Source organism: Ammospiza nelsoni, chromosome 1 (assembly GCF_027579445.1).
Source record: "Ammospiza nelsoni isolate bAmmNel1 chromosome 1, bAmmNel1.pri, whole genome shotgun sequence".
Classification (NCBI taxonomy): domain Eukaryota; kingdom Metazoa; phylum Chordata; class Aves; order Passeriformes; family Passerellidae; genus Ammospiza; species Ammospiza nelsoni.
This window is the reverse complement of record NC_080633.1, coordinates 71,030,619-71,055,743: the sequence shown is the minus strand read 5'-3', so window position 1 is coordinate 71,055,743 and position 25,125 is coordinate 71,030,619. Positions and strand designations below refer to the sequence as shown.

General features: G+C 41.5%; 1 protein-coding gene across 1 annotated transcript; it reads right to left on the bottom strand.

The window, feature by feature from the left end:
* Positions 1–101: 101 nt before the first annotated feature.
* Positions 102–25,125, bottom strand: WRNIP1 (WRN helicase interacting protein 1). The gene is made up of 7 exons (XM_059467672.1): positions 24,415–25,125; positions 15,377–15,568; positions 14,122–14,366; positions 7,471–7,703; positions 2,261–2,416; positions 1,332–1,411; positions 102–872 (listed from the first exon to the last, which is right to left on the bottom strand). The coding sequence occupies exons 1-7, from the start codon at positions 25,123–25,125 to the stop codon at positions 597–599; spliced, it is 1,893 nt and encodes a 630-aa protein (XP_059323655.1). The 3' UTR covers positions 102–596.

Here is a 25,125-nt window from a genome sequence, read left to right as displayed (position 1 = left end):
TTTAACTTGCTCTGGAAGGAAGGGATAATAAAATTAAAGGGAGATCAAACTTTCAAAACCACACTGTTGTCATAGGAGTATTTAAACAAATGCATAGACACTATTTGTAACAGCTTTATTGGTTTAATAACTGTTGTACAAAATTGGTCTCTGAAAGATCATAACAGCAAAAATTACTCTGTAATTATATTTTGTACAGTATTTTAGCAGAGCAGGTACAATTTACTATTTTTCTGGAAAATAATGTTCTCAAAATCTGAAATAGCCACTGATTTTAAAAAGCAGCACAGTAATATTTCTTGTGTCACAGCAAGAGTCAGAAACACAAGTCTCATTGTTTTCTTAATTTCATTTAAACCAGTGACAGCACTATATGGATACAGCTCATTTTGCATCTCTACACTGCCTAACTGCAATCCTTTACAAAATATCTTCTGAACAGTAGCAATAAAAGCAGAAGGATAAAAAAGTATCTATAAGGCTTGGTGGTTTAATCCTTTTAACCAGGGTAACAGGCAGCTGACACTGTAAGGGGAATTTTGATCCCAGTAGAAATGTATGAGTCATAAAATCAAAACCGATTCTGAGCACAGCAGTCACGTTTTTCGTTCCTTGAAGAAGTCTGTTCCTTTCAACTCTTCTGGTAGATAGTCCTGCTCCACAGGTCCCTTGTACATGGGGTTGTATTTGTAGCCTTTTCCATAGCCCAGGTTCTTCATGAGCCTTGTTGGGGCGTTTCTCAGGTGCAGGGGAACAGGGGGCAGTGGTCCTGTGTGCATCCTCAGGCATTCCTTGACGTTGCCGTATGCCCTGTACACCTCTATAGACTTTGGGGCTCTGGCAAAGTACACTACACACTGTGCTAGAATCACCTGCAAACAAGCAGAGTGAAAGGTTAAATTACCTCTTTTAAGCCCTTTGGGAAAAGGCCCGTTATTCAGGTTGGTTGTACAGCATGGCAGGGATGTAAAACTGACCTCTGCCTGCTACTATAATATGAATACTTAAAACAAGATGAATTATTTAACAATACCATAGCTCCATGGTTTTCACTACTAGAAAATAACAGCTACTTTATCTATCATAGAAAAAAACCAGAGAAAAATTATATATGTTCATGCATCACATTTTAACAATAAATATGCAGTGACTTCTTTTTAAACTACAGCATCTATTTTAAGACCTACAATGTTCTCTGGTCAAAGAAGGGACATGCACAATGAACAAGTAACTAAGTCTGTCCTGTCCTTGCAATCTGCTTCTTTTTATAGTTACAGATAGGTTTTACAGTTTGCAGAACTTTCAAATCAATGAATTAATGAAGCATTTACCTCACACTCAGGCATTCCAATGAAGTGACAGCCTTGATAAGCAGCAACTGCTTGTGTTAAAGCCAGAGGATCTGCCAGTCCTACAGAAAGGGATCAGATAAAAGCAGGTTAGAGTCTATTTACTTCACTTAATGTCTTTTTTTTTTTAAACTATTTTTCCCTTTCCTGCATATTTCAGAGTTACTTATTCAGATACTGGAATTCCTGGTACAATACCAAATCATACATAAGATACACTCCCTCCTTCCACAAGCTTTCCTCCTCCCACAAAAAAAAAGAAAAAAAAGAAAAAAAAAGGAAAAAAAAAAAGTCTAAGCTGTGTGTATGATTTAGACTGAATCTGCTGCCACACAGTGGCAGCCTGAGCAGTAGCTGACCACATACGATTCTCCTACCTTTTGAAATTAATAAAGAAATGGGGAAACATTGCTATACAGACATAGCTTCACAGCTCTCCTAACTCTTCACCCATCACATATGTGCTAAAAGTGTTGCTGGATCTACTACTTTGGATAAGTAAATAAACATGCCTTACAGCTATTAAACCTAAGGAATGCAGGTCATGGTAGGTATTCATGTGCCAGACTTATTAAAAAATCAGACATTCCTGAAATACACACTCTGTGCTGGCACAAGTTTACTGGTGACCTACTAACCAGCAGGGCTTAAAAGAATCCATATTAATACACACCAACCCTGACCTCAAACACATTTGTCTTTTCTGAAATAGGTAATCATCACAATGATACCTCATGTAGGTCTCTGCTTGCATACACAAAATTTTTATGCCATGTGCAGCATTTCAGTATTCTGTACCTATTCTGCATATTTTGCATTTGTTTTTCAGAAGCCAGCTTTTAGAAACCAGAGAAGCCTGGCAGATCTTCATTCAACATGATTTCCCCATGTGAAATAGTGCAAATACTGACCTATATCTTCACTTGCAAACCTCACCAGCCTCCTTGCCACATAGAGTGGATCCTCACCGCCCTCAAGCATTCGAGCAAGCCAGTAAAGGGAGGCGTTTTCATCAGAGCCTCTCATAGACTTGTGCAGGGCAGAGATGCAGTTGTAATGTTCTTCTCCTGTTCAGGATGGGGGAGAAGCAATACACAAAGCTGTTAGGAGGAAATTAAGTGAAATGCCTTTAAGGGAACAGAATATATTTTACTCGATTACATCAGTAAACATAAGGTGCTTTTTCAAGCTCTTTTTAGGGATATGTGGTTACAGTGTTCATTATTGTTTGCAGTGCCTTCATGGTTTCCCATGTGAATCATTCCCTAACTACATAAGCAAATCAGAGCAACTGCTGATGAAAAGGAAGTTGTTTTTTTGTAAACATTGCTAGGCAAACAATTTGGGTTTTGTAAACTAAGTGCCTTCCCTTCAAAAGAAAAAAAAAAAGATAACCCCAGATATCTTAAGCAGTTAGGAAGAAAACTCTACATAAATAGTTTGTAATTGCCAAAAAGTACAAGCACAAAGAAATAGATGATCATTGCTTTTGGACACACACAGAGATCTGAGAAGACAACACACGAATCAAGAGAAATCCAGTGATACAAGACAGCACTGGATACAGTAATACAGTAGTGATATTTTAGAAAAGCGACATTTCATATAATCTAAAACTTGAAAATGAAATGCGCAGTAAAACACGAGTTTGATGTGCTCTATAGGGGTGAGAAAAAAGGAAATGCCATGGATATACAATGATGGAACACCATACAATTTAGAAAAAACAGAATTGCAGTGCACAACCCTGGGAAACCCCTAAGAAATGCTGAGTTCAAGTGTGGACACTTGCCCTACTGCAACAACACTTGAAATGCCAGGTTTCTAAGTAAAAAGTGGGAAGACTGAAAGAATTACAAGGATTTTTTTTTTTTTTTAATATTTAAGCTTAATATATTATTAGATTTGGACTCTAAGGAGAAACAGAGCTATCCCACAGATCTTCTAGGGCTACAATTAAAAATAGGGAGTCAGTATTACAAACACTGAATGAGACCCTTCCTGCTTACAATTTTCCTCTGTTCAACTGGTTTTGATTCTTATGCATGTCTTTTAATCAAACTTGTAAGAGTATTTTGCTGCAATATTTCCATGTTATCTGCTTTTTTTATTTTTCAAGTGCCTAGCATTCCTTGGCTCACAGCTAAGTATGTGTTGTAAAGGCAACTGGCTGCATGCACAGCCATCTGTTAATATTCCTCTTCTTCCTAAGGCTAAAAGGATTTACAGCCTGAGGGCCAAATCAGAACACAGCAGTGACTTGTAGGCCCTGAAAAATAAAAGGGCTGCCTGAGTGAGTTTGGGAACCAACACCACCATGCTGCTGTAGTTGTTCCTTTTGTAGTCAGCAAGACCTCCACCTCCCAGGTCCACTGCCCTCATCTCTGCTCCTGCTAGAGTGTGATTCTGTGGGGAATTCAAGAGGTTGCTGGTGAGCACAGGCAGTCAGACAGCTATTTTTGCCAGGACTCCACACAAAGAGCCCTGGTATGCAGCCCTCACTGGAGCCAACACAAACAGCACGTCCCTGCTCCACCAAAACACTTGAGTCAGGAGCAGTAACCCCGAGCAGCTGAACTCGCATCATCCTCTTGCAAGAGGCGTCTCTTGGTCTCTTAAAAGTAAGGAAGATGGCCTTTAAATATCTCCAGAGGTTGCACTCATCCAGAGTTTTCTGCTGGAGGCTTTTATGTGCTGTTTGGGCTACTGTAAAATGCCATATGTGAGGATTTCAGCTGGAGAGGCAGAAGGAATCCAGCAGATAGGTTTGGTTTAGATATATAAACCTGCAGGGAATTTCAGACTTCAGGCTGAGAAGGGAATTAGTTTTTGCTTCTTATTTCCTTCCTTACAAAATTCGTGTTGGTGACAGAGCTACAATGACAATACTTCAGTATAGTCACGTTGCACTATCAAGTAAAGACAAAATACAGTGATGTGCATTGGAGAGAGATTTTTCATTTCTAAAATGTCTAAAAATACATTTCTAAACTGTCTAAAAATACAGTTTATAGATAGCCTGAGATACCAAAAGCAGCTTAAAAAAACCGAGAACTTTTAGTAGACCTTTATTTATTAGCCTTCTCATGCTGGTTAGCTAACATATAGGTTTGGGCCTTATCAATTCAGTTGAGAGACATTCACATACCAGTTTATCTATCTCTGCTGTATCTCAGATGCCTCTTGAAATCAAAACTATGAAGAATTTTTGAAATCAAAATAAATTTTCTCTATGCAGTTCCCACAAAGGCAAATACCTCTCTGAAATAAGACACTGCACAAGAGGCTTTGTGGAAGAGAGAGCTTTTCTAGTGTCTGACATATACCGATATATAAATCTTGTTGACATATGCCCACAGATTGCTTTATGTGCTCATGAGGAGTTTTCAGGCTAGTTTAAAGTGCTGATTTAACTCAAGTCATATTGGTAGAAGATATGGGAAAAGGTCTTGTTCACTGACCATAATTAATATTGGAGCTTCTTAAACCATTTCTATTCACAAAGCAGTGGGCAAAACTAAAATCAGTCCCCATCTCAAATTATTTCTTATCTTAGGCAAAGGTAAACATCAAACTGCTCACTGATAAAGGAAAGAATAAAGCCTTGTAAGTAAGAGTAGACCAAGAGCATGGATGAGAAGACTTCTCATTCTGATCCAGCAGAAAAATGAGCTGGAAAAAACCATTATGGTGCAAGTGAGGTGATTTAACACCAGTTAGGAATCCAACTCCAAAAAAGCCACTCCCCTACCCCAGCAATGATGTGCATGGTATGGAATAGCAACTTATTCCCATCCACATGGCTCTAAGCTCTGCCCTGACAGCAAACCCAGGAGAGTGAGATACCTTCTCTTTTCTCCTCCTGAGAAGGTAAATGAAAAACTGTGTTCCAGACTGCAGAATAAATTAACTTCAGCATAACACATTCCCAGTGTTTACCATACATGAAGTTATGTCACCACAGAGGCAGTGAAATTACTGATTTATCTTATTAAATCAGTGCTAGCAGAGTGATACAATCTGTAAAAGGAAGGGGCAACAGTACAACTCTGTTTTAAAGATCTAGTCACTGCCCATCTGCTGGTAAACTTCAATGAATTTGGCTGCTATATCATTTTACTAAAAGGATCAAAATTTTACCAACTGCAATTAAAAGCTAAAATATTACTAACAGTTTTTGTCTCCTCTCCAACTGCAAGGGTTTCAGGCAGCTGCTCGCAGTGAAATTTGATTAAAGTTGTTTCTTTGTCCTTCCAGCTAAAATGCAAAAACTATCTGCACAAAAACCTTTTCTTTACATGTCTGCACATAGATTAGAACAACAGCATAACAACTGCATTATGAATGATTTCTTTCCTAGATTACTTGATGAAAATACAGAAGAGAATGCCGAATTACATGTATTTGGCAAATTTTGCAGAAGGTTAACAAAAAAGAATGTAAAATAAAAAGTCCATATTTACTCTTTGAACACTAATAAATTATTTTGTGTTTTCTACATGAACATGCAACACATGTGTGTTGTTTCTATCATGATTAGACCCTCCACTTTAAAAGACTGAAGCATTTTATTTTAGAGGACTGTAGATCCCACCACCACAGCTGTGATTCAAAAGGTGTTAGCTAAAACATGCTACCAAAAAAAATATAAAATATATGCAGTAGCCGCCATCTGAAAGTCCTTTGTATTTAGGACAAATGGCTACCTCTACTATGGACAAAAGTGGTCAACCTGCAGCCAACAGTCAGTGGACAACACAGACCATTCTACAGAAGAAATTCTGAAAAGACATGTACTTGGGCAACCTGCTACTGTGACAATATCGGTGTCAGGCTTTCTGGCACTTATACAACCCAGAAAAACAGTTTTCACTGCTTTCACCATTCTGAAAATCTCTAACCAAAAACCCCGCAATAAACCACAACAAAGATTACTGAAACAAAGAAGGGCCTGACACACTCTACCCAGACTTGATGCAAGCCTCAGGAAGATGCCATCTCTACCAGAGCAAGAAGGTGACATAGCCAAGAGTTCTGTGTGACAGTGGCCACAAGGCGACAGCAAACACACAAGGGACCTATGCTGTGCAAGAGACTTGTACCAGCGAACCAGTCAGATTTTCCACTTCCTTCTAATCATGACCTCTTCCTGCCACAGACCCCATAAAATGTTTCTTCTCCCTCCCCCTGCCTGCCCTTGACTTCTCAGCTGCCATTAGATCAGTATCTGCCCAGCTGCCTTTCCCCTGAGAGTGAGTCATCATTATTTCTTTGTAGCAAGAAGGCTGCAGGCGGGCATATGTTATAACCAGCCTCAAGAAAGCTCTCATCACAGATTTTGAATAGTGGCAGTTAATGCAGCATATCAGAAACAATGGCCTAAAAAAAAAAAAAAAGAAAATAAATGAGTTCTTCAAATACTGCTTGGCATAATCATTTCATACTATTCTGCACAGTCATTCAAGTGTTGCTGAAGAACCAGCATATTCATTCAAGGGGATTCACCTAATTCTGACACTCACTGATTTTTAACCCTCTAACATAAAATGGTTTAGTGGCCAGCTACTGTGATGCCTAAGATTGCCAAGTCACAAATTTCGCAAGAGTGGTTATCACTCTAGGAAGCATTAAGTGCAATGCGATTTATGTGGCCTGCCCTAAGCAAGCTACAGAATTCATTACCTTAAAAAGCAACTCTAAAAATAAAGCAAACTGCTCAGGTTTTGACATAACATATTGCTGTGGATCTGAGCACTCCCAAGACTTTCAAAGGAGTAAAAGTGCAATGGAAGATATCCAGCCCTTCAAGAAAAATGTCCTCATGAAATTCTTCTGCCCCTTTCACTGAAACCCTCATAGACCTTAAATAACAAATAATTTCACCGTGCAACTAACTGTTCTCAGGACAGCAAATGGGTCTTTCAGCTAATCTACACTTCCTGGTTGAGAAGTAATTTCAAGCTGAACGGCACTGTAGAGGAAAAGTAACTTTTGGGACAAACTTCAGTACAACCACTGTTTCAGTAGAGCAGCTGGAACAAAAAAGGGAGAAGAAAGAGGAATTAGAGAAGCTATCACATTTGGAGAACATTGCATCTCAGAAACTGCATCTGTGACTCACCTGCTCGGTCATACAGGATGTGAGACCGCTGGAGCCCCTCCTTTACATGCTCTTCTGTTACCAGAATGCTATGTGCAGCACCACCTTTGGCAGAGGTGTTCAAAGGAGCGTTCCTTCCCGCTGCTACTCTGGCCTGAACTGCCAGCTGGAGTCCGTTCAGCCCAGTCCTGGCATCCCCATCACAAAGATAGGCAAGCGTGTTCAGAGCTTTCTCCTCTATGTACACCGGGAATCTGCAACAGAATAACCACACACCCTTAGCCCCCATGGCACTCCTCTCCCTGCCTGTTGTGCTGGGGAGATGATGTTTCTTTACAAAGATTCTTGATGCACAGCTGGGTTTAAGAGCTGCCTTAACTTGTCCTGCAGAACCAGGGGCCCATCCTCTTCCTCCTGCTCCAGTGCCTGCTAAATACAATTGCACACAAAAAATGTAGGGCAGGAGCTCTCATCTATTTAACCCCTTTATTTTTCCTCACGTCAATAAATTCAACAAAAACTAGGTTTAGGTTTTCACCACAGCCTAGTTCTGATACAGCTAGCTGAACTTTACAAGGTTTTACTCCATCAGCATTTCACTGGTGGCAGTTCAAATTCCTTAGTGGAAGAACAGTGAAAAGGCAGCAAGCTATCCAAATGCAGGTAAGAGAATATAGTGAGTTATAAAGTCATTAGCATGATGTTTTGAACTAACTACTAACAACAGCAAGAGGTGCTATCAGTTGTTCTTTAGAAAACAACAACTGGAAAGGCTGTTTACAATGTAAAACACAGTGCATCCTACTCTTTTCATATTACAACTTAGTCACTGGGGTAAAAAAAAAAATCTTATTAGAAAGAAGCTGCATCCCAATACATGTCCATCACTCTTCTTGCCATCTACTGCTCCAAGTGTTTCACAAATGTTAAAAAGGCCAAATTCTAGTGAAATCATGTTCTAAATTAACAAATCACTGAGACTAGCTCAGTTGATTGGAGCACGGTGTTAATAACATCAAAGGTTTGATCCCTGTATGGGCCATTCAGTTAAGAGTTGGACTTGATGATCCTTGTGGGTCCCTTCCAGCTCAGAATATTCAGTGATTCTATGAAGATGAGAAGACCTGAGAAATGCAGCAGCAGGATCTCTTGAGATCTTCTAGTGAGTCCATGAAAAATCTGTGAGAACAATGAAGTCCTCAAGTTTTGTCTCTAGGTCTTCACCCGCTAGGCTGCAGTCCTCACTGTTGGGACACATCCAAACCAGCTCACCTCTGCATGTTTCACAGGCACCCTGTTGGGGATCTAACCCTCAAACGTCAGTTATGTAGAAAAGGTAACAACTAAGGCAGAAGGTGTAACTGATCTGATTTTGAGACAGCAGCTAATGGAATTAAAACATGACATTAATGGCCCGAACTGAGCCACTTGTAGTAGCTGCACTGTAAATCAAGAGTGACAGGTATCAGTAAGGATTAGCACATAGGGCTTGGTGTGAGAGGCTGTTTCTTATGAAGCTCTTGTGTGTCAAATAATTAAGGATTCACAACAGCCCTGCATCTTCATTTACCAAAAGATGTGTTACTATTACTACCAGTGGTGTAGAAAAAGGCAGCATCAGGATTCCCAGACAGATGTGTCCATTGATTTTCTTTACTTGCCATCTCCTCCTCCTTGGAAACCCACTCTGCACTTGTCACACAAAAGAAAGAGACTGTAGGTTCTGGAAAAAATTTAGCAGTTCATATTTGAGTCCTCTCATGGCCACACATAAAAAGGAAGAACTAGTAGAGCTGCAATCCTAATCAACCACTGCAAGTGAAAGCTGACAAATGTCTTCTAGGGGCAAACCCCATGCTGCAGAGAGTAGACAGTAGGAATGACATCCTGGCAAAAACAGATGCATCACATGCATCTCGTCATGACTTTTTTCCACCTCCTTATTTCCCATGCATTTGATGAATCTAGTAAAAAATATTAACACACACAGAGTGGCACTTTTGCCAGGGTGTTTCAAACACCATCTTTGAACAAAGAAGCAGAACAATGCAAGTGCACAGAGACTTAGTCAATTATCTCAAGCATCAAATTCCTTGAAAATCAGGAAGCAACATTCATCCCTCAGCACTACAGATGGGTACCGTACCAGATCTCTCATAAGCATTAAATTAAAAAAGCCAGCAAGGAAAGCAAATGCTCTTTTTAAAAAACCAGCAGGCACTACACACAGACATCCTGCTGCTCAGGCCTCCTTCAGCAGAAACAACCCCAAATATACAACATGATGAGCAAACACTTCTCACACACCAGCAGGGCATACTTGAGAGAAGATTTCACCTTCAAGGACGAAGCTCTTTGCCTGCTGGTTACAGAGAAACACATCCTGTGCTTGAGGCCTCCTCGCACAGATACCACAACTGCAGACAGTGATGCCAGTAAAGGGGAAGCATTGAGAGCAGTAAAAGGCAGGTACTACCTTGGAAGAAGTTAAGTACAGTCTTTCCCAAAAAAAGCTGAGGCCTCAAGAGCACTTTTGCCATTTGCCTGCTAATTTAAAGCTGAGTTGAATTCATGTCTCTTGTTTCACTATAGGACTCTAACTGCCCTGTTGACTCAATGTAAGCAATTTATATTACAGGAAGTGAAACAAATATTCACAAGAAAGTATGAAAAAGCTGGTTACAAGCAGTGGCCTTGTCCATTTCCATGGTGAAATTCAGTTGTAACCTAAGGGTAATGGCAATTCCAATTTAAATAATGCATTATGTATTGGCTGATGCAGTCCATGCCTACAATAGCACGACATGCAGGATGTGATAAAGAACAACAATAAATGGAGAAAACTTCCACATACAAGCTGCTTGCACAGCACATTGATGAGAATCACTGATTGGAAATAACACAATGCTTTCCTGTTGCATAATCTCAGCTCCATACACATTTGGTATTTCAAAATAATAAAATATTATACTCAGAACAACTGAATTGAGATTTTTTTTTCTGAGCAATTAAATTCCATTTTCCGATTATTTAACTTCACTAGGCAGGAGTCTAATTTCAAAATCAGGATGGCAATTATTTCAATACCTTGGCTTCCAAAACCCACTGTTGTGTTTTACATTTTTAAGCCCATCCTGTCTTCAGAAGCTCAAGTGCCCTACTCCCTCCAGTTTATCCAACTTCTGCACCCATCAGAACCACAAGGCAGAATAACTGCCATGCTTTCTGACTTCTTTCCAAGCTCCTGATATGCTTGCAGATGGGCAATCCCATATTTTATTCAACTTCCAAAATTAACACCGAACACCCACTGGATGCCAATGGTCAATGTTGGTACCTTGTAACCAATGATACGGAGACCAAAACATAAACAAGCCAAAAGGGACGTGCTGGGATCCATCACTCACTGGGCTGAAGGTGATATACTAGCTCAAGGAATGGAAAACTACCACTACAGGATAATAAATCCTTCTTCCAGGTCCACTTTATCACTATTCCCTTGAGACAGTTTGTGCCAAGAACCAACATGAAATGTCTGATGAACAACCCATTAAACCTACACAGCACCATGGCACTTGAGCCAATGACAAGAGAGAATAAGCAGTATCACGGAGTAAATATAAGGAAGCCCAAGCAAGGAGAACCTGTGTGATCAAAGATTTAAAAAATTACTGAGCAAAACGAGATAAAGCACTCATTGCTTCTTTCCCACATAAATCAGTACTTTCTTACTTTCTCAGTGCAATTATTCAAACTATGTTCGCTCCTTGGCAGACTGCAACACTTTTACAGGCAAATACAGTTCTTCAACTGAACTACTGCAGTGTGTTATGCACTTCTCACTACCTTACAGCATTGTCTCACCTCAGCAACTCATTTCCTGCAAGGCAATTGAATGGATATTTCAACTAAGGAAAAATTTTCAAGAAAGTATTGAACATTGAAGATCCAAAGGAATTCCACCTTCAGTGTTGTGATTTACGAACCAGTGAATTCGAAACACGCCAGAACTTTGTAATACAGCCAGTAGCAAGCTGAACTGCATGATGTCTGGGCTTGCCAACAGGAACCTGGGGTTCCTTCCATTTCCCTCAGCTGTGTGCCTTCTGTGCTATCTAGCTTCAGACACATTAATCAACCATCCAGTTTACTGTCTGACTTCAATGAGAGATACCATTCTGAGGGCAGCACTTGAATGGCAAAAATAAAAAGCCAAGAGAAGAATTTGGTTTCTTCCACCACTGACACAGTACAAGTGTAATGTATCAGTGCACACCTGGAACAGCTGGTGCTACTACTGACACAGCATAAACTGCAGAAAGCACAAGCAGTTGCAGCAATAAAAAACATCTTTAACATTGACTTTTTACTTTTCTTCATCATGAGTATGTTTCTTCCTTTCTCGTTTCTCCATCTTCAGTATACTGAAGACTATACTTCAGTACAGTCTTCAGATTGTAAAGACTTCAGTAAAGTACAGTCTTCAGATTTACTCAAGACTTCAGAGGCACAGTTTGATGGCAGTAATGCTGATGCAAATATAACAAAAAGCACATATTATCCTAAAGAAATCCAGTAATAAACATAAAAACTGTCAAAGAACCTTTGTGAGCCATGATGACACAACAAACAGAAAGATATCCAAGAAGTAAAACTCACTGCTAGTTGCTCCAGCGTTAGAGCAAGAAAAGGCCACAGGGGAGTGAAAGAGAATCCAGGTGATCTAACCTTATCAGAAATCTGCACCAATGGTGGAAGTAAGATAAGAAAAATCCACAAAGAAAATCTAAGGGAACAGTTTTGGATAGAGCACACTTTCCTTGTGGAGTGCAGATGATGAAATCCATTGAATCACTAGGGGATGGCTGCATCCTTGCCAAGCACATAAGATGCTTGTAAAGGCTAAGGAAGATTCACCCTCACCATATTCCTCAAGGTAACAAGAGAGACCACAAAGAATCATCCTCTCCTTCAAAATCTCCTAGGTAAGCCATCCTGTCAGACAACTGATGTGATACAAAACCATCTGATTAACTGTGGCCAAGTACTACACAGCAGTGTAGTACTTCATACTACACTGCTGTGGCTTGGAAAGCGAGACTAACATGGGAAATGAAACCAAAAATTCAATGTACACATCTCTTGTGCCTTCCTGCTAGACCCCTGCAGCATTTTCAAAGTGGGTACACCCCATAGTTTGGGGACATGCTGCCTTACAGCTCCCTTTCTCACTCTGGTATAAAGGTGAGCACCATTAACAATCAAATAAATTGTAATTGGTGATTTCCATTTATTCTTCAGGACAGCATGAACAGTTATCTGCCTGCATCTAATGACAGTTCTGTTCCATAGAGGCAAGGGCATAAAAAGCTGAGACAGCTGCTCCTGCAGAGCAGTGGAGAGGAAATGAAGAAGCGGAAATGGTATGGACACTGAAGCAAGAAGCAGGAATCAATGAGAAATCCGAACCAGAACCACGGGAGGGTGGATGGCTTATAAAAATCTGAACTTATCAGCAACAGAGTGTAGGAATTGTAGCTCAGCACCAGACTGCATAATGAAAGATAAGAAAGACACAACTGCAACAAAACCTCCTCCATTCAAACCCCCATTTTTATTTTTAAAGGCTTGGCTCCCATGACTGCCTTTGGAGTGTGGCCCTCTCTCCCCAGGGAGCGATTTCTGAAACTGTGTTAGTCTGACAGTCTGCCTGCCAGACTTCTTTCAGTTTGATGAAGCACCGCGCTGTTTAAATCATCCATAGCTATTGGAAGGTTACAGACATGGAGAGTCCAGCGAAATCCAAACCCAAACAACTGCAGCTGAAACTATGCCTTGTACTTTAATCCTGTACAGAAAGGAAAGCCTCTGAACCCCAGTCAGGGTGTAGCCACAACCACAGCTGTGCCACTACATTAATGCTGACATGCAGTACTGCCTTCTCTTCTAAAATTCACATTACCACAAGACATAAAAGCTACAAATGAATAAACCATGAGGCAGGTAACCTAAAAATAAAAAAAGAATACCTTTCCTTACCTGTCCTGACCTCAGCATTCAGGTTGGTAATTCTTTGTGCTTACATTCTGTGACAAAGTTCAAGTGGGTTCCCTCAAATTTATTTCATACAGTCTGTCAATCACCACCACACCAATGCACTGTAAATCACAAGGAGTGCAGCCAAGAACCAACACGAAGGAAGTGTAATAGCTTGCATGTGAGTACCACAGTACCATGCATTACTCTTATTTGCCAGCCTCCTGTTTCAGAAGGCAGATAACATCTCTTGTAGACAAATCTGGATGTTGTTTTTTCCAAAACTTTAGAAAGTGTTTAATATGAATTTATCTGTCTGGACAAATCCTCAGCAAATCCTCAGCAGCAGAATAGATTTAAATATCCTGAGAGGGTGAGTCAGGAGTTATGGATCCAAGTATAAAATTCTGTCCTAATCCAGACGGTGAGATTATGTTTTGGATGGAGAGAGCCAATGCTCTGAATTCTCTCTCTCCTGTCACCCCCGCCCCTGCCATATGCTGCCACTTCTTTTCTTTACTATCAGAAGTGGCTAGGGTTTCTCTTCCCACCCCCAACTGCTTCATTCTCTCCCTGGCAGGCAGTCAGCTCCTCGGGCTGTGCACGTTAACACCCCGCAGCCCATAAAGTACTCACTCCGAGCTCTTGCTGCTGCTGCCAGTGGCAGGGGTGCCGTGCTGGTCGCCCTGGCCCACAACCTGGAGCCCTAAGAACCTGACAGCCCTCATCAGAATTGCCTCCATCGCTTCAGCCGAGAGCTTCTCCAGGACGATCACCCGGCACCGGCTCAGGAGAGCGGCGTTCACTTGGAAGGAAGGGTTTTCTGTGGTCGCTCCTATCAGGGTCACCGTCCCACACTCGACGTGCGGAAGGAAAGTGTCCTGAGCATGGGAGGGAAGCAGAAAAAGCTGATCTCGATCAATGACAACCTGAAACATCCCATGTGAGTAGGCTACCTTTTTTTTTGCGTCTTGTGAGACTTTGGGTTCCCTGTTGATAAAACAAATAACCACACTGGCAAGGCAGTTAATCTGCAGATATTGAAATTATTTAATTTCATGCACACAACACCTTAATAATAAATGACTGCACTGAGAATGACCCTACCAGGTGAAAAGAAATAGGGTAAAGAAATCTGCAAATTTTGGGTTTGCATGACTTTGGTTTATTGCATGGCAACACAAGAAATCAAGAAATTGCCTTATCAAGGATAACAAATAGTGACGCTACTCCTAAATACTTTGAATCAACCTTTAGGGCTACAATTCACTGCTTAATTCTGTATGCAGCAAACTACAGGAAGATTACAGAACAGTTCAATTTAATAACTGCAACCTGTAGTATTCAAGCATACAGAATTCAAGCTTTCCATGGCACAACTGAAAAAACCTTATACCTAGGAAAGAAAAAAGAAAAAAAGCCCAAGTGATGGCTGCAGTGTTATCCTGAAGTACCATGCCACGACTTATTTTTTTCTTACACAGAAGAGAGGACAACATTAAAATACCCACATTTGGCACATTCACATTCCAGACCTTTGTAAAGGTAATATAGAATGCTACCCCCCCAAATGGAGGCTAAAATGAAGATTTGTGCAGCAAACACTACTAACATGACTTTGCAAAAAATAAAATTTCATAAAAGTATCATATAAAGACTGGCATATTTATATATAACTCAGTCTTTTATTTAAATCCCTGAATCACAATAATTAAATGTTGGTTGGAAGTCAGCTAAGGAATTTAACTTTTATATTTCTGCCAAATTCATCTACTACAAGTATTAACACTGAAATCAAAAGCCCAGAGGAAGGTATCACCTTAAGGCAAAGTGGGAGATTTTACAGAAGCGCTGACAAAAGCTCTTTTAAAACATCAGTGTAGTACAATACCTGCTGAGATTTATTGAAACGATGGATCTCATCAATAAAGAGGATAGTTTTTCTCTTGAAGAGTCTTTTTTCATTCTGGGCTTGGCTGATGACATCTCGAACATCATTTGTCTTGGCACTTGTGGCTGACAGTGTCACAAACCTCATGCCATTCTTTTTGCTGCTGTTGGCTATGATGTGTGCCAGTGTAGTCTGAAACAGCGATAGGAGAAAGCTTTGTAAAAATCATTTCAGACACAGAAAGTACCAATTTAAAGGAAATATGTCAAGAACAAAGCTATAGATTTTGGACACAGGGGCAGTGTTGACAGTTTACAGAGTTAATATTTAGCTTTTAGCTCACGTTATTCTAGGGCACAGAAGACTTAAAAACTTCCTGCTAGAGGTAGCTGCCAATTCCTCTGCTGCACTTCCAATGCCTGCACTTTTCCATACCAGACCCTGTGAGCCTCAGTACTGAAAAGGACAGCATTGACAGCTGTCTCCTTTGTCACGGAAGAACTCTCTGCCAAATACATTTCTGTCACAGAAGACGGGCTGACTGCAATTCCCTGTGCAGTTATTTTGTGGAGCATGTGGATAAAGATGCTGGACTACCCCAAGACACCTGCCTAAGAGCTTACAGTGCAACTGCATGTGAGAAATAAAAAGCTACAATGTTTTTAACTAAACCCTTTTATATTTCAAATACACATAGAAATGAAATTAATCAGACTGCAGTTTCTACAAAAGCATGAGAACATTAGCATTAGAAATTGACATGTGTACTTCAAAAAATATAACTCTTAAATCTAAATAGTTAACAGTAATCAAATGCTGACCCAGAGAAGCAAAAGGTAGCTGACTGAACAAACTGGCTGTTTTTAGTAAGCAGTTATGTTGTTTTTCTATCCTTATGAACAACCCCTTCAAATCTAAATTTATTTAGAATTTCACTTAGCCTACCTAAGCACAGACACAACCTCCACCAACTTGGGTAGATTTACTACACCAGAACATATCACAGACATGGTTTTGAGACTTTCCTTCACAATCCTTAGTTAACACAGGTGTATGCCCCAAAGAGTGTGTACCTCTATTTGAAAGTACTGCTAGAGAAAACATGTGATTCTTCCATCAAGCTCACGGTTCTAGTAGAGAAGGATCCAAAGCAGACCGAAGACAGGAGAGCCTCAGCAGATGAGGACAGGGACAGGTGCCAACAAAACCACCTCAGAAGATATTCTAAGTGCTGAGGTTAAAGCAGCAGGTGGTGTCAACCTGATCCTCTTGCAGGGAGGCTGCAGAAACAAGCACCTACCACTTGGCTACCAACGGTGTTGCAGTACCCTGCTCTGTCCATTTAACGGATTTCCTTGTCCCTGAAACCGCAACCAGCCCAAGTTAGAAAATGGGAGGCTAAGGAGAAGGATATATTGTTATTTATTCTTGCTTCAGTTTTAGTAAGGGCTTCCTGATTGCCTTCAGAAGCAGTGTCATTTCAGGTCCTGCCATAAGACTCACACCCCATGTCAGATCCTTCCTCGTTTCCTGGAGCTCAATCCACCAGCCCATCCTCAAGCTGTATCATTGCAGAGGACAAGACTGGAAAAACACTTGGAAAATGTTTGCAGCAAAGCCTACAGATATTAGCAAGATCTGAGAAAATAACAAGCTAATTCCACCCCCACCCCATCAAAACCAAAAGAAAAATATCTTTGAAACTGAGTTATCAAGTTAAAACCAAAATTCATGTTTCCTTTCAAAAGGGCCTTGAATCAGAATGTGACTTCAGAGGATATATCCATGCCTTAAAAATCTCTGAAAGCACACAAACATCCAATACATCAAATTTGAGGATGAAAAAGGAAAATGTACCTTTTCCTTCTCTAAAAGTGGCAGTGGTGAGACAACAAAGAAAAAAAAATAAAGCAGCTATTCTTCTTGTAGCTTCAACTGGGCTGGTAGCTCACATTGTACCCTGGCTGTAACTCAGAGAGTTTTGTTATTTATAAAAAAAGCAGTAAAGACTTTGTTTTATACACATGCACAGGAGTCCATATTTTTAACTCTAATTTAGGGAAAAAAATCAAAGAGATTTGTTTGAAAGTTACTGTTAGACCAAGAATCTACTTGAAATCTGCTGCACGGATCCCAGCCAGCAGATACCTCTCTCCCTCTGCCAACTTGTGGGTCACCAAAGGTTGCAATAAGAATAACATACATTGCCTTTCAAATGCAATGCTTGACTAGGACAGGCATGTTCACAGCCTCTTCCTTCTGTTCTGCACAATCAATCATTCAGCAAGTCAAACTGCCTATCACACAGATGCAAAACTTTCCCTGGTCCTCTGAAAGACTTCCCACGAGTTCAGGATTTTTATGCTGCTTTTTTCCCACCATCTCAAGCAAAAGTCAGTAACAAGCTACCTAAAGGAACACAAAACCTAGTAGAGAATTCATGTAAGCAAAGTAGCTTAAGTATGAAGGCAGTAGCACAAAACACCTATAACTCACATGCTAATTTCCTAGTTTTCCCCCATGGGCAATGTATTTAAGGAACAAGAAGAAAATTAGAAATCTGATATGGAATAAGGCAGTAGAAAATACACTGATTATCCTTCATAATCTAAAATAAATTTTGATGTTTGATTCTTACACTGGAAAACAAATCTTTTTAAATAGTGACACTGATGTTGCAATTTACTGTGAGTACCCCTGAATCAGAACCTGCATAACAGGCACAAAAGGAAAATTTAAAAAAATTGGTAATACTCCTTTTATTCTACAGGTGTTTCTTATTTAGTTCATGTTTCTTTCTTTATGGGCAGGAGCAGGAATATTGTTTCCCACAAATTAAGAATAGGAGTGATCCAGTGATCCTGCAAACTAATCTTTTGCTAACTTCACTAAAAATAACACCTTACAAGGAGCTCACAGCTCCTTGCCCCTTCTAGAAACCATTCTTAGTTCTCTTCTACTATGACGCCAAACTATTCAAACTCATACCTATTACCTCAACTTTTATGCTGAATATTGTGAGACTTTACTGACCTACCTGTTTAGACAAGCTAAAGCAGTGACATCATCAAAAGCTGTTCTGAAACAGAAAGAGATTTACCAAGAAACTTCCGAACCGCTATTCACCAATGAATAACACTTAACTTCAACCCATTTATTTCCAGACTCACTGCACACAGAAAAAACACTCAACTACTGAAACTCTCCTTCACCATCCTGTACCTATTGCTTTGTGTCAGCCCAAATGAGAATATCCTTTCCCAGCAGCTGAAACTATCTCAGATTTACAAATAGCCAGCAACCAACCAACCAAAAAAAACCAACCCAAACAAGCAAGCTCACTCACAGCAACTATGCTACTCATTTTTCAAGGCTTTGATACAAGTTATGGATGAAACAAAAGCAACCCACAAAGCATGCTTGGCTCCACACACCTCCCACTGTCAGAGCAGAAAAGTCAATCAGATTTGCTGTTTGGTAAGCTGGGTGTTTGTACTAGGAGACAACAATTTTCTGTATACTCAGAAGTCTCCCTGACTGGGCAACACTCCTAAGTATGAAGTATTTCTCTCCTCTCTGCACTGCCAGTAGTCAAAGCTCCCTCACATCCACGGCTGGAAGAAAGGGTTAAAAGCTCATACAAGCTAAGCCAGTCTTATTGATGCTGATGTTCAAGTGCTACCTGCTCAGAAGTAAGATGGTCTTATTGATTTTTGCAGCCCTGTACCAGGCCATTAAACTATGCTCACCACATCAGCTCACCAAAGTTCCCTACAAGAATGAAGAGTGGTACTGCCTAGCTCACTTCAGGAAGTGGAATTGGAAAAACCTGGGAAGGGCTTAGAACACAGGATTAGACCATATCAAGAATACTGTGCAACCCAAGGTCCTACACAGTTCTCCCAGGAAGTCTGGAAGGCTGTAGGCTCTGCCAGGCCATGTTTAGGTGACCAAAGAAGATCTGGCACAGACTGGCACAAGTGCAGCACAGCATGGATTATTCCTGAGCACGGATAATCCAGTTGGCATGTAGGTTTCCCCAACAAGTGACTTTGCTGGTTTGTTCCAGAGCAAACCACAATGTATATTATGTTTGTAGCAGGGATGAAAAGAGACTGATAAGCCCAGTGCAAAACACAACAGGCTAGTTACACCTACAGACCTGTAGGGTCTAAGCCATGTTATCAGAGTGCTGAACTAGCACCCTGATTTTCTTTGCAGCTGTTTGACCATGACTTTGCAGCTATTTTTTGCTCTTCTTTTATTCTGGCTAGGATTTCCAAATCTTTGTTTACAAGGTGTTGCCATCAATGGTCTCCCCTCACCTTCAACCCTCCCTCTGCTGGCAGCAGGGCCACACTGTGGCTGCCAAGCAATCATGAAAGGCCGTGCTCTGTTTCACTGCCTTGAGGGAGACACCAACAGCATCCTTGGATGCCACACAGGGCAGCAGCTCTCTGGGATGTAGCTCTGTGGATGTTCTCTGTGCCACACTGCGTCACAGGAGATAAGCCAGGCCGTGTCTAAAGGAAATTGGCAGCACAGCAGGTGAACATGGCCTGGGGACACTGTCTATAGAGATAAACACAATCAAAAGTAGCAGCAGTTGGTGTTTATATAAGGGCAGATGCTATTCTTACCCATCTTGTTTGGTTCCTCAAACCCCAAATAGCCCACTGAGATACTACTGGAGGAGTAAGTGTCACTGAACAAGAGACACAGTATGTGCTTTACAGCACTTCCAGAATCCAAGCCCAACCAAGCATAAACAGATGCAAGGTCATTGCATAATGTTTGCTGAAATGGAGCTGTATCTCCATTTGCTGTATTCTGAATCGTGTACTTAAATTCCAACTGCTTTATGGATACAATGGTATTTTCTCTTCCAGCGTTCTCTTCCTAGAGAGCCACCCCAAGTTATTCCTGATTTAGATTGGCATAAGCAAAACCAAGCACACTGCATTACAACACTGGTCCCTGCAAAGGAAGTGTTGCAAACACAGGTAACTGCAATGGCTAACCCATTTTTCAGAGCTGTCCTGGACTTTGAGTTTACACTACAGTAAAAAACATGATGCATTTTCCGTTTAAAATTTCATGGTAATCAATCGAAGGAACTCATTAGTTCAAATGGTTCAAATCACGTCCCAAGCTGCATGAATAAGAGAAGACAAAATATACTCAAGCAATCAAACAGCCCATTAGGTAACCACTTGAATCAGCAAAATAGGAAGCACTGAGAAGTGATGATAAATATGTGGGCACCAAAACAGGTGCTGGACTTTCTGTCTGTGTTTCAATAGGTCATTTATTGAATGCAAAGAAAGAAAAGAAACACAGGCAGTCCTAGAAATAAAATATAATGTCAGAGAAGATTTGATAGAAACTTCGAAGACCATTTACTGGGGTTTTTAATGTTTTGCACTCATACCAACATTGCATATTTTATCTTATTACAGGAGTGCACACATGAACCTCAAATAATCATCCATGAACGCTCTTTGTCTTATCTTCTGTAAGGAGTGGGTTCATGCCACTTGCCACCTATTTTTTTCTTGTTACACAGCAGCCATAAGAGGGAATGTTTACTGTACTTAAATACGGAATGTTCAGGTTTATAAGGCTTAAACTTCATCTGTGGCAGCAAAATTATTCGGTGCTCAAGTTACGCTGTGTCCCCCCGCTAACTCTTTACTAAAATTGGTGCCCCAATGGCAGACATGCAAAAATCTAAATCCCTGTATTAAGATGCCATAAATCACAGCACAGCTTACTCACATTACACTCGGATTTATACAGGCCTTTAAAAATTTGCATAGTCAGTATGAACAAGCTAACTGTTCCTAAGTTAATAACCACGGCATCTCTTTCAAGCACTGTTTCTTCTGGCCTGAGTCTGGTCAGCTTCTTAAAAGAAGAAAACTGGCTCTTGTGTTCAACACTTCAGAGTGACAAAAGTGCAAACAAAAAGTCAAAGTCTTCATCAGAAAACCTTGGCTTCCTATGTAATTAGGATGACAGATTCAAGGTACAAAGATCATGTTCCCTTAAAGTAAGAGGACTCAGTACAGATGGAAACTCAAAAGAAAAAAGGATTGCAACGGAAATACCCCAATTTTGTCTTTTCAGTTTTGAGGATGTTTCCTTCAATATTCAAGTGCAGCTGAGGCCAAAATCAACTTGGGCAGAGCAGTTACATAGCACACATGTTTTTATTCTAGTACCTAGCTTTATTGTCTCATGATAAAAATTCTCCAAAAATACTCTTGACCTACAATAAGAAATATTACATTTATAGCACTTTAACAAGCAAGATTATTTTCTTCTTGCTTAGAAAAAGGCTCTTGAACTACAATTTTTCATAAACATCCAGATTGAAAAATATGTAAATTGATTTGAAATTTGGCCCTAATGATTTATTCCATGTTCAGTTTGTTTTTTTTTACTTAGTCCTGCTCTACCCTTTCTAAAGTATCAGTTACCATGGCATTTGGCTGTAGAAATGGAAGAAGGCATAGATGGGCTGCAACAACCAGATTCCATGGGTAGCAAGAGCCTGTAGAGGTTTAAGAAATGTATGACCACCTTACACAGCACTTCTGAATTTAGACCAACATATCTAATTATGCTGCTATTTTAGCTCTTTGATGGGCAGAGCTTAGCCTATGGCCTTGTTACTGCTGAAAAGCACTGTACTTAATGGAAGCAGTTTTTCCTGATCAGTCCAACCAGGTCCTGAGGCAGTGAGCTTACTTCTCCTCTACAGGATCTTTCAAGCCAAATATTGCTTTCTCATGGAATGTCTTCTTAGACATATTATATACACACAACTCCAACAGTGAGAGGGATAGGCAGGCAAGAACAGATCTCCTTTTTCATCTTCAGGTCGACTACTTTGCTTGCATGTTAAATCTGTCAGGAGAGGAATTTTATAAGGACATATCCAAGAAAAGAACAGAACTTTTAGCTATTTAACTCAGACAGACATTATGATTTATGGGGAAGAAGGCCTGAGATAAAACTCTACTCTAGCACCATCCTAGAAATATTGATAAACATGGGTGAAGGGGCAAAGTTCAACTTTTTGCAGAAGGAATTTCTGGTTCAGCCAATAATGGGTGTTTCATCAGGAGCCAGCTGAAAGCAGATAGACTCAAAACTCTGCTGAGAAGGAATAACCTAGAAAGCAGAAGAGTTACCCAATAGTATTTTTGCTCAGTGAGTAAAAATGTAACAGATGAGTAGTGGAACTGTTAGACAATTGACGAACAACAGAATTTAAACTCTGTGAAAAGCAAGCTTACTAAATACAATTATGCATAAAGCATATGGGTGAGGACGATGTGCCGTATGAAAGGAGAACAAAAGCTGTGACATTACAGGCATAAAACAGATCACCCTTTACTCAAAGACACTTACCACAGAAGGTTCCTAAAGGAGACCTGGAACACAACTGTTAGGCTCTCACAAGCTCATGAAAAAGCACTTCCATGGTCAAAGCCAGGTGCATTCATCAGATCCCAACTCAAAGGCCACTGAAGCAGTGCCAGTTTGCAGAGACTGTTCTGCAGCCTTTGCTTTGCTACCACTGCACTTGTACAGCATTTTTTTCCTGAGCAAAGAGGGCTTCATGAAAAAGCAAGCACATGCTGTTGACAGAGATAACAAGAAACAAAAGGCAGGAGACCACAAAAAATATAGAAGCAAGCCCCTGAATGTGTTATTCAGAAAGAATTCCTATTTATTAAAGAACTGAATTCCACTTCTCTCTCTGGCCATCTTACTTCAGTCAATCCACCTCCCCTTTAATCAGTTTTCAGAGACAGCCCTTCTTCATCCCATCTATTCTGAGCTCTTACTTTCTGCTATTACTTTGTTATTTTAAAGGAAGTGGCAATTATTGAAGTTCAGTAGATGGTTCTCTTGAGGTGTATGTTATCTAGCCTAAGAAACGTGCTGCATCACTGCTAATGGTGTTCATCTCATTCTAACACCTGCTCCTTATTTACTGTGATTGATTAGCATTATTATTCAAACACCACACAGCAAGTCTCTTTTATTTTCAATTAAGTATGCTGATAAGAGCAAGCTGCTGCTCTGTCCTTAACTTCTCTGCTAAGCATCAATTGCTTCCCCTATCCCAGATTTCTCAAACATACTCTCACACAGCCAACACACCAAATTATATAAATATATAATAGATGAAACTAAATGTTGTGAACACATTAGACTGACAGAGAAAACTGTATTTTGTTTGCCCTGCCACACCACAAATCTGAAATACGTGGAACAACAGGACAAAATTCAGGCGAGATCTTAAACACTGCTCAACCACACCTGAGGCATTCCTTTGGTCCTTCCCTCACAACAACTGTGAATCCCTTCACTGCTGTGCTAGACGGTCTCTGGGGATTCATGATGGCCCCTGGTATGCTAAAGGAGGCAGGACATGAGGATGCAGTGGTCAGATCCCACAAAGACCCACCAGCCTAAAAGTGGTTGAAGGTGGATGAGTGCTTAGCCATAAGCTACCTGGCTTCCAAACCAGTGCTGCCTTCCCTAATGGGCAAGAATTCATTGGCTAAAACAAACCTAGTACTCGCAAACTGTGCTGTATTAACCTGCTGGTTTCCTAGACATATTTAGAGATTCTGTGTTGTGGCTGTTTTTCAGCTTCTCAGCCATTAACTAAACCACAGCTTATGTTTTAGGTACAGACTTTGGAATGATGAGATCTGAATTATCTGAAAGCAAGAGAGGCCTTGTGTAACCAAAGAGCAAATTGCATGGAGCAGGGCTGATGGGGATGGACCAATTCTATTTTATTCACGAGGCAGGTTGTGTTTTTTTGTAATCTTAAGTGAAAACTAATGGACATCAGCCAACGTAAGGAAGCTACAAAAGAAACCAAGAAGACAGAAGGGCGAAGAAAAGAGAGAGTCCGAAAACTAGCAGGTTTTAGGTACAGCGGCCTCAAAAGCCACGTGAAGCAGCGGCGGCCCGACCCCGCCGGCTGCGAGGGGGCCGCCCGCACTCACCTTCCCGCAGCCCGGCGGCCCCCAGAGGATGAGCGAGGGGATTTCGTGGGACTCCAGCAGGGACCGCAGCAGGGTCTGCGCCCCCAGCACCCGCTCCTGCCCCACGTAGTTCCCCAGCGTGTCCGGCCGCAGCCGCTCGGCCAGGGGCTTCCCCTCCAGCTTCTGCGCCAGGCTCTCCCCGCACAGCGCGGCCGCGCATCCATGGCCCCCCGGCACGGCGGCCTCGTCCCGCCCCGCGCCGCTCCTCTCATCGGCGGCTGCCGGGCTCTGCCCGCCGCCGCGGCCCTTGTGGAAGAGGGAGAAGACGGGGGACCCGGCGGGCGGGCGGGCCTCCTCCGGCTGTCCCTCGGCCTGGCCGCCCGGCGGGGCGGCGGCGAGGCGCGGCCGCTTGCTGGGGGGCTCGGCCTCGGCGCCGCCGGCCTGCAGACAGCGGTCCAGGTGCGTGTTGATGTCGGCGCCCGGCAGCTCCCGCAGGCACACCGGGCACTGCACCACCCGCTCCCCCTCGGCGCCCTCCGTCGGCTCCATGGGTTCCCGTGGCCCGGGCAGGAAGCGGAGCCGCCCGCAGCCCTTCGGGAGCTGTAGTCCGCCAGGGCCCGCTCCCCGCCCCAGCAGCCGGGCTTTGCTGCCCCTCGGCTGCTGAGCAACATCGCCGAGCGCTCTGGATTTGGGATCCACCTGGTTTCTCATTGAAATATGAGAAAACGTCAT